Source organism: Perca fluviatilis, chromosome 14, assembly GCF_010015445.1.
Source record: "Perca fluviatilis chromosome 14, GENO_Pfluv_1.0, whole genome shotgun sequence".
NCBI classification, from domain to species: Eukaryota; Metazoa; Chordata; class Actinopteri; order Perciformes; family Percidae; genus Perca; species Perca fluviatilis.
This window is the reverse complement of record NC_053125.1, coordinates 27,315,266-27,325,676: the sequence shown is the minus strand read 5'-3', so window position 1 is coordinate 27,325,676 and position 10,411 is coordinate 27,315,266. Positions and strand designations below refer to the sequence as shown.

The window sequence follows — 10,411 nt, the reverse complement described above, 5'->3', positions numbered from 1 at the left end:
TTAACCCTTGTTTAGAGAGCAATTCTCAACAAAGTAAACGGAAGTACATAATCCTTGTGTTGTCCTTCGGGTCACTGGGACCCGAAGGACAACACAAGGGTTAATTGAAGCTCTGGACTACTTATAAAATATAGTCTATGACACTTTAAAGGAGCTCTGGACTATTTAGAGACAGGCTGCAGAAGAAATAAAATAGTTTAAGAACAAGTTCTTGACTATTAAGAGATTTTTGTCTGCAGGGCTGTACCGTTTTTTTTACGAAGGTTTGCTGAAGAAATAACCTAACCTTGTGGTGACGATCACATTGTAAAATCACAGTATACTAAACAACTGTCGTTGCTTTAGCCTTTTATTTCAGTTGAAACCCTGGCAGTGGTAAGCGATCGTGAGAGAAAATAAAAAAATATCAAAACATAATTCTAACCGATGTGCGTATTGGCAACACATGGCTGAAGAAGCCGACAAATAGCCTATAATTCCCTCCTCTTAAAATCTATATCTTTCATAAAGATACCCATCAGTGAATGTTAACAAGGTTGTCGGTCTCTAAATGTTTTAACTTTTATGAGCGCACCCCCCTCTCTCTCTCTCTCTCTCTCTCTCTCCCTCTCTCTCTTTCACTCTCCCGCCATCCGTCATCCGCCTTTCAGGTCTATATATATATATATCTCTGCTGAATTGCTGAAATGCGACAAAATCTACTATTAACTACTGCGATAAAATCACATACAAAAATGTATAAACACAATCGATTTTAACGTAACATTATTACATATTTTGTAACTCTCTCTTCTCTCATCCTCCCTCAATTTCCCTCCTGCTGAACCAACAACTGAGAGAACTAAAACAAAAGACTAAACAAAAAGGCAGGTGATGCAGTAACACAGCAGATGGTTTAACAAGAGCAAATGTGAAACTCTACAATATAAAAAAAAGATAATTTTGTATTTACAAAGTGATATTTGTACATTCTCTTACTTTTTAAAATGAGTTGTGCTGACAAATCTTTCAAACCTTTTTATTTACATTTTCAATTTATTCCCTCCATTTTATGTAATAGAGAGAAAGAGAGAATGAGAAATACATTTTACATTTTTGTCAATATTTTCTTTCGGAAACAAATACTTTCCAGGATGTTCTTTAATTGGTCCTGTGATATACATCTTTATATGAATATATAATATAATTTTGGATTTACAGAGTGATATTGGTACATTCTTTTATTCTATCTCCTGAAATTAAAAAATAAGATGATTATTTGTATTTTATAAGATTATTTTTGGGGTCTTTTCCCTTTATTCGATAGTGATAGTGGATAGACAGGAAAGGGGGAGAGAAAGAAAGGAGATGACATGCAACAAAGGGCTGCAGGTCGGATTCGAACCCGGGCCGCTGCAAAGCACGCTTTTACAGGGTGAGCTAGAGGCCACCCCTTGTATTTTTATTTTTATATTTTTTAAATAGTAAGCAAAACCATAAAAGACGGAAGCTGGCGGTTGTTAACATTAATCACTGTTCTAAATTGTTTTGTCAATGAAAGCTGATCATACATTTCACTAAATTACTTCATTATTACTTATTCCTTTTATGTTAAAAAAATTTATTAAAGTAAAACTTCCCACCACTTCACACAAAAACTAAATAGGGTGGCAGAATTAGTGTCTGCTTTCTGCTCTTGTTCATCACCCGTGACCCTGGATTTGAGCTACTCTATCACATGAAGCCTAAACAAAAAGGCAGGTTATGCAGTAACATTATATGGTTTAATATTAAGACAGACTCTATTCTGTACTATACAAGACACAGTTTACCCTTTAAGCTGCTGTTTGTTGTTTCTAGAGAGGCTCCTGAACGCTTCTTCTACAGACATACATGTTCTCATGTGGTTTGTGTCTGAGAGGCTCAAATTATCAGCAGCATCTGTAGAGTCTAAAATAAACAGACCAACACATAGTGAGAAAACAGACAGTCCGCCCTTTTAAAAATACTCCGTGCATCAGAACCTCTGTGGTTTCTAACCTGTTTTCTGTGTGAGAAAGTCTAACAGTTAAAGATTATTGACACAAAGAAACAAAGGTCAAAGTAAACATGCAAATTAAATGTATCAAAATCTGGGTGTTTCTTTTTTAAATTGCATCTTCTTTGACCTGCCAGCTTTCTCCGACCCAAAGCATGATGGGATAATCTCGGCTCCATCACGTTGACGTCCAAACTATCGTTTACCTTTACACACGAGTATCAGTTATTTGTGTTTGACTCTGAGTTGCCCAGAGTGCAGCAGTCCCACCAGCAGCAGCAGCAGAGCCACCATCACTATGGTGAACACAGTCCTTAAGATGAGGAGGACATAAATGAAATGATTCGAGCAGGGACAGGTCTCTCTGTGAGGTGCTGCAAACACAAGAGAACATGATAATCACACTGCAGGCATGGTCATTTAGTTATTTTAGATTTAAAAACAATACAAAGTTTTACCTCTGACAGCCAGCCAACTCTCTGGTGATTCTCCAGCTCCAGAGATGCTGCACTTGTAGAGTCCTTCATCAGACTTGGAAACACTGTGGATGGTCATCTCTCCTGTTGAGCTGCTACTACTGATGAGGCGGCCATCTTTATAGAAATCAGCTGGGAGGTTTAAAGTAGTCGTCTTCTTTCTGCAGCTCAGAGTCACGTTGTTTCCTTCTTTAACAGGAAGGACAGGACTCTCCAGGATCACTGGACCAGCTGGAAAACAAAGGTTTGATAGTTTATTCCTGAAAATGTAATGAAATACACTGAATAGATTAACTCATGTGGTTTGTGTCTGAGGAGCTGAAATTATCAGCAGCATCTGTAGAGTCTAAAATTAACACAGCTAATTTCCAGTATAGTCTGTATGGGCCGTTCAGTTGTTTATACATGAGTATCAGTTATTTCTGTGTGACTCTGAGTTCCCACCAGCAGCAACATGATTAATGTCACCAAATCAATATTCAACATAAATGTCTCCCCTTCTATTCCTGAGCTAAGATGTTGAGTAATGGAAAATTATAATGTCACAGACCTTTGACCTTTGGGATATAAAATTTCATCGCTCCACCTTTTTATCCAGTTAGACATCTGTATTAAATGTTGTCATGATTAGTGTATGAATTCTTGAATTATGGCCCAACACTTGTTTTGTGAGGTCACAGTGGCCTTGAACTTTGACCTTTGACTAACAAATTGGATTAGGGCCACGTTCAGCACCAACAAAAGGTAGCAACACAAAACTGAAACGGGGGTGCGTTAAACCCCCTGTTGTGCGCGCAAGTGCTCTGTCTTTTTATTACCACGGGTTTACACACACGTCCCTGCTGATTGGGTATCACCTGGGACACAGCCAATAAACGAGAGAAAACATCTCTCAAAGCCTTTTAACCAGGAAACCGTAGCGGGGGCTTAAAAAATTGATAGCCCTGCAGATAATCAATCTAATCTAAAGTTATGTACTCTAACTTTAAACATGAATATCTCACCTCTGACAGCCAGCCAGCTCTCTGGTGATTCTCCAGCTCCAGAGATGCTGCACTTGTAGAGTCCTTCATCAGACTTGGAAACCTTAATGGTCATCTCTTCTCCTGAACTGCTCTTCATGAGGCGGCCATCTTTATAGAAATCAGCTGGAAGGTTGGTGGATGACGTCTTGTTTCTGCAGCGCAGAGTCACAGTTTCTCCCTCCATCAGAGGAAGGACAGGACTCTCCAGGATCACTGAACCAGCTGAACAACCAAGGTTTTGTGAAGAGTCAGATGGGACAGTTGATATCAGTTTAACCCTTGTGTTGACTTTGGGTCAAATTGACCCGTTTTCAATTTTTGTGTTGTATCAGAAAATATGGGACATAGAAATAAGCGCTGAAAATGTGTGGAAGAAATAATTTGAAAAAAAGGCATCAAAAACGCCAAAGAAATTTGTTTTTTTCAAGGTTGACGGGAAGACAACACAAGGGTTAAGATCATGTTATAGTTTCCAAGCAAATACTTATATACAGTAGAAATGTAAACATACCAGTGACAGAGATTTTGACCGTGTTGCTTCTCACTCCTTCTTCAGTCTCACACCAGTATTCTCCACTGTCTCCTTGATAGATTTTATCAATGGTGCAGGAGGACCCTGTTGGTGTCTTCTTAACATCACATATAGGTTTAAATTCCTCAGAATTCCAGGTTCCTCTCAATTGAGTGGAACCACTAGTCCCCTCACATTTAAAAGAAAGAGACTCATATTCAAAGTGTTGCTGTCTGTTTGGACTGATACAAAGAAAAGCTGCATCTGAAACCAAGAAATATTTTGTAATGACCAAAAAGAAACATTTAGAACTCAATAATATAATGTCATATGACATGAATCAAAATCATTTTGTCTTTACCTTGTGACAGATTAAATTGTTGCAAGGTACATTCTGGTATTTACTTGCCATATGAACATTATTATTTTAAACTAAACCTTTCACAAAACACATTATTAAAGCAAACTGCAGGAAACATTTTTACATCTTAGAGACAGTCAGATTAAAAGGTTTTTTAGATAAACTTTAGAGTATCTTCAGGGTTTTCTTTGTCACTCACCAATTGTCTGAGTATAACTGTTCAGCAGAGTGAATTCAAGCATCACTGGATAAACAAAGGAGTAACGTTAAATATCAGACGATATATAGGATGTCAAATGTTAAAAGAAAGAAGAAAACATGAGTCAGTACTCACACAGTCTGAAGCAGAGAGCTGTAACCTCCATGCTGTGTCTTCCTGCTGACTGAGTATCAGACTGAAATACAACTCAAGTATGTAGACGACAACTTCCTCTTCCTGTGTAGTTTATTTTTTAACCATGCTTTTCTGACCACACATCGCTGGTTGTCTGTGTGACATCATCATCATCTCTCTCTCCTTCATTCGCTGTCTGTCAGCTGCTCACATTGTTCCCCTTCTTCTAAAATATTAGAAACACTAAAGCAGAACCAGAAAACCCATGACGTTATAAATGCGGTGTTGCTCCATTATTTCTGAGACCAGAAGGGTCGGTGAGTTTCGGATATTCAGTCCAATAAACAAGTGACCGTCTCGATTGCGTTGCGTGTGTTCACAGTGTTTGTTGAGTTTGACAAAGTGAAGTGTAAACACAAACCAACTTCTCCCCCAAATTGCACAGAGTCCACAGAAACATACTGTAGGTGTGAAAGAGCCCTCAGACACAAACCAGATGAGATCATGTACATTTTCAGAAAAAGCTATATAACCTTTGTCTTCCGGCTGGTTACGTGATAATGGAGAGGCCTGTCTTTCATGTGAAAAAAGGAAACAACGTTACTCTGAGCTGCAGAAAGAAGATGACTACTTTCAACCTCCCAGCTGATTTCTATAAAGATGGCCGCCTCATCAGGAGCAGCTCCACAGGAAACACAACCATCCACAGTGTTTCCATGTCTGATTAAGGAATCTACAGAAAGCCCTCGTAGACGAGCTGTTATACTGTTCATACTGCCATGGTGTTACAGAAGATATGTTCTCTTGTGTTTGCAGCACCTCACAGAGAGACCTGTCCCTGCTCAGATCACTTCATTTATGTCCTCCTCATCTTAAGGACTGTGTTCACCATAGTGATGGTGGCTCTGCTGCTGCTGCTGGTGGGACTGCTGCACTCTGGGAAACTCAGAGTCAAACACAAATAACTATATAAACTAAATAAACGGTAGTTTGGATGTCAAGGTAATGGAGCCGAGAACATCCCATCATGCTTTGGGTCGGAGAAAGCTGGCAGTTCAAAGAAGATGCAATTTAAAAAGCAAACACCAAGATTTTGTTACATTTAGTTTTGCATCTGTTACTTTGACCTTTGTTTCTTTGAGTCAATACTCTTTAACTGTTAGACTTTCTCACAAAGAAAACAGGTTAGAAACCACAGAGGTTATGATGCACGGAGTATTTTTAAAAGGTGGACTGTCAGTTTTCTCTGTATGTGTTGGTCTGTTTATTTTAGACTCTACATATGCTGCTGATAATTTGAGCCCCTCGGATATAACCCACATCTATAGAAGAGGCATTCAGGAGCCTCTGTAGAAACAACATATTCACAGTTTGATAGAGTAGCTCAAACCCGCGGTCACGGGTCATTAACCAAGAGCGGAAAGCAGAAACTAATCCTGACACCCTTTACTTTTTGTGAAGTGGTGGAAAGTTTGACTAAAATACCTTTTTTTCTGAATTTAAACTTCCTTTAACATAAAGGAATTGTAATTTAGTGAAATGTATGATGAGCTATCATTTACAAAACAATAACAGTGATTAATGTTACAAGCGCCAGCTTCCATCTTTACTGTTTTGCTTAGTATTTTAAAAAAATAATTTTTTTAGTATTCAGGCAATTGAGGAAAAATACAAATAATCATCTTATTTGTTCATTTCAGTAGATAGAATGAAAGAATGTACAAATATCACTCTGTAAATACAAAATGATATTATACATTCATATAAAGATGTAGCTCACAGAAAATGTATTTCTCTTTCTCTTTATTACTGAAAATGGAGTAGGGAATTGATAGAAAAATGTAAATAATAAGGTTTGAAAGATTAGTCAGCACAACTAATTTAAAAGTAAGAGAATGTACAAATATCACTTAAATATACAAAATAATTTTTGTATACATTGTAAAGTTATATCTCACACAACAAATTAAAAAACTGTAAGTTGATATTTCTGAAGCAAATATTCTCAGCGTCTGAACTCTTAAAAATTAAATATCAAACATGTATTTAGATGTTTTTATACATAAAATGGAGTAGGGAATTGTATATTGTCAGTATGAATTACAAACAATACAAAACATATACACAAATAAAACAAATAAAATATGTTGACTTTCAGGAAAAAAGTGTGACTACAGTAAATGTGTATTTGTGTTCCCCACTTAGAGGACAAGACATTTATTATATATTTAATATATACATTAAATCCGTATACACATAATAAGTAACAGTAGCTCACCTTTTTTGATTTTGATATTAATTAATTTTACCCTTTGTCTTTATACCAGTTCAATATCTGACATTTCAAAGTTAACTGTTTGGTGCTTTACGGAAATAAAAGTTACCACGTTTCAAATGTATATGACTTGTTGTTTTCATGTTTGCACATCAGAATCCAACTTCCTTTGTGGTCATTACCTGTTGGTGACAGAGAAAGCAAAGTTGTGAAAGTTATGCTGTTGTACTGTGGTTCAGCTTTTTTATGGCCATTTCAGACCGGGTCCAACATTTTGGACAGCAAGAGCTCACAATTAGCATTTCAGTAAATCCCAAAATTCAAGTTCTTCCCAACCCAAATTTACAAAAAAAGCATTTCTTTTCAGAGCTGGCTTTGTGCACATTGAAACAGGAAAGGGTCTGTTGCCAGTTTGTAAGAACAGTATTGTCTAAAATATCATTAGATGCTGCATATTAAGATTTCCCTTCATTGGAGCTAACAGCTTTGACTAAACATGAAAAAAATAATCCAGATGAAAGTACACTAAAGTATGCAGACAAGTGTGTGTCCACATACTTTTGGCTATATTCTGTATTTCTTAACATGTGTGGTGTACGGTGATGTCAGACCTCTCCATTGCTGCTGTAGAGAGAGACCAGCAGTTGTTCTCCAGTGCCCCAGGGTTTCTGGCCCTTCCACACCAGGTCAGTGGAGGATTATCATTGACACCACAACCTGAAGCCCAGATCGAAAAGGAGCAAACTTCACAGATTCACCTTACAACTAACCACTAACCACAAGTCAAAATTTCAGTCACTGCAATAAAAGAAAAGTTTTCAGGTTTTATTGCATTGCAAAACACAGCATAGAATAAAAATATAGCAATAAAAGAAGTTTTCAAAGCTTATTTCACGGTTATGTTTGGCCTGGTCGCAAAGGTTCTCTTGGGTTTAGAGGGAGAGTTGGATCAATAGGAATACACAAAAAAGAAGAAAATTCAACAAGCACATGCCTAAAAACTCACCTTGACACACTCTCCACCTTGAGTTTCAATGAATTCTGAAATGTGTAAATGATGGGTTTTTGTTGTTGACGTGTAAATATAATTCCCAGTTTTCCATTTCTTGATCCTGCAGGAGAGGTAAGATGAGACAAAGAGACAGTAATTCAATTAATGTCTTACAAAACATTGTAGTGTTCAGCCACACACAAAAGCATTACCGTTTGGAATTGTTGCAGAGACGGACATATTTGCCCTCCGGTTCGACCTCATCAACAATGATGTGTCCTTTGTCTGAGTCCTGACTGATCACACAGGTGTTGTTCTCCTGGTATTTCTGAGGGTTCCCAAGCTGCATCATTTTGCTTGCCTCTAGCTTTAATACAGACATAAAATCAGATTTCAGAAGTGAAAGACAAGCGAGGTCAAGAACCACAGTCCTACACAATGTGAGTATAACTCTAAAAAATACAATAACATACCAATGCAAACCAAACGTCCAATAAAGAGTGTGGACTGGTGTGTGTGTGTCCATATACTGTATTTCTCAACTTATGTGAGGTGACTTCCAGTAGTTGTTGGTCTTTTAACAGCATGTTTGAGTTGTAATTATATTTGAATGTAACAGCATGAAATTAGATGACAGAAGAAAGAGAGATGTGACAGGAGAGATCAAAAACCACAGGCTTACACATTGGACCAAACTCCATTGTAAGTATATCTCCCAAACCATGATAATTAATCTTCTGCTCTAACAACCTCCACTCCTCTGGCTTCAGTCTTTCCACCACATTTTTGCTGCAGATATTTGTTGTCATTCAGACACAAGAGCATCAGTGAGGTCCAACACTGATGTTGGTGATCAGAGGCCTGTACTACGAATCCAGATCAACATGGCCTGGATTTCTTTCAGTTACCCGGCTTCACTAACCCTAACAACGCGGTCCCGCACTAAGTTGTATCCGCGGCGCTGGTTATCAACTAGTTCAATCAACCCAGGGTTTCCCAATCCAGTGACGAAGCGTTCACATCAAAGAGGTGATGTTTGCTCAGCGACCAATCAGAAAACATCTACCAGAGCCGCATGTTTTATATAAGAAGAGCAAATTATAATTCTACATAAATATAAGGCAAAACGCAATACAGTCGCTGCTTCCTAAAACAGGAAGGAAAGCTGGCAAAAAAGCCAATGCTGTAGATGCATAAATCATAACGCTCATCCATATCACTTCCCCATCAGTCTGTCACAAGATCTGACCATAATTACACTTGTGCTTTCCATAAACTGCCGTTGCTTTAGCCTATTATTTCAGTTGCAACCCTGGCAGTGCGAAGCCATCGTGAGAGCAAATAAAACATATAAAAACATAAATCAAACCGATGTGCGCGGTAGACACACGGCTCAAGAAGCCAACAAATAGCCGATACGTAATTCCCTCCCATTAAAATAAATATATTTCATAAAAATACCCATCAGGCAATGTTAACAAGGGTTTGTCAGTCTCTAAATGTTTTAACTTTTAGCGCACACCTCTCTCTCTCTCTCTCTCTCGCACACCGAGCTCCGCCTGGTCTTCTAAGAACGGTGAAGCCGTTATCAACCGAGTATTGATTGGTCAGTAGGCGGTGCTTTAACACCGGTGGAGCTCTAATCTCCAACTTAACCTGCTCCCGACCAGGTTAGGTGTTCAGCATAAGTTACCACAGCGATTGAACCCGGTAACAACTAATCCACCGTCGTAGTACAGAAAATCCTGGGTTGAACCTGAAATTTGCTCGTTAACGCCAAATCCTGCTTCGTAGTACAGGCCTCTGGTCTGTTAACAGTCAACATTAGAAGTCTTCACAGGTTCACTCTTTTCTAAGGAACCAAGACCCGACATGGGTCTGTGTGTCAAGGAAAGGCTTGTCCCCAAACTGTTGCCACAAAGTTAGAAGAACACATATCATTGTATGCTGTGGCATTAAACACTTTTCTTCATTGGAACTACGGGACCTTGACCAAACCCAGAAAAACAGACCCAGAATGAAAGTATACTAAATTGTGTGGACAGGTGTGAGACATACTTTTGGTCATATAATGCATTTGTTATTGTGTGTGTTCTGAGGTGACGTCAGACCTCTCCATTGCAGCTGTAGAGAGAGACCCGCAGTTGTTCTCCAGTGTCCCAGGGTTTCTGGTCCTTCCACACCAGGTCAGTGGGGGAATTATCATTGACACAGCAACCTGAAGCCCAGATCTGAAAAGAGCAAACCTCACAGATTCATCATACAACTAACCACAAGTTAAAATGTCTGTCGCTTGAATGAAAAGTAAAAGGTTTCAGGTTGGACTACGACTGGCTCGTTGCAGTGCCAAAACACAGCAGAGAAGAAACAATAATAGTTCTTTTCTATGGTTAAAGCTTTGACAGCCTGCAATGATTTCAT

The 10,411-nt window shown here is 38.4% G+C and overlaps 1 protein-coding gene across 1 annotated transcript; it reads right to left on the bottom strand.

Annotated features, from left to right (window-relative positions):
* Positions 1 to 1,421: 1,421 nt before the first annotated feature.
* On the bottom strand, positions 1,422 to 8,342 carry LOC120572564 (Fc receptor-like protein 5). The gene is made up of 8 exons (XM_039821889.1): positions 8,203 to 8,342; positions 8,006 to 8,111; positions 6,005 to 6,071; positions 4,590 to 4,634; positions 4,030 to 4,293; positions 3,498 to 3,740; positions 2,476 to 2,724; positions 1,422 to 2,391 (listed from the first exon to the last, which is right to left on the bottom strand). Exons 1-8 carry the CDS (start codon positions 8,340 to 8,342, stop codon positions 2,243 to 2,245), a joined length of 1,263 nt encoding a protein of 420 aa, XP_039677823.1. The 3' UTR covers positions 1,422 to 2,242.
* Between the last annotated feature and the right edge of the window lie 2,069 nt (positions 8,343 to 10,411).

Excerpts from the sequence above, each read along its gene's own strand:
- LOC120572564 (XM_039821889.1), bottom strand. The coding sequence starts at position 8,342 with ATGATGCAGCTTGGGAACCCTCAGAAATACCAGGAGAACAACACCTGT. Across the intron at positions 4,294-4,589 it reads CAGTTATACTCAGACAATTG|ATGCAGCTTTTCTTTGTATC; the intron begins GTGAGTGACAAA and ends TCTTGGTTTCAG. Across the intron at positions 2,725-3,497 it reads GAGCTGGCTGGCTGTCAGAG|CTGGTCCAGTGATCCTGGAG; the intron begins GTGAGATATTCA and ends TTTGTTTTCCAG.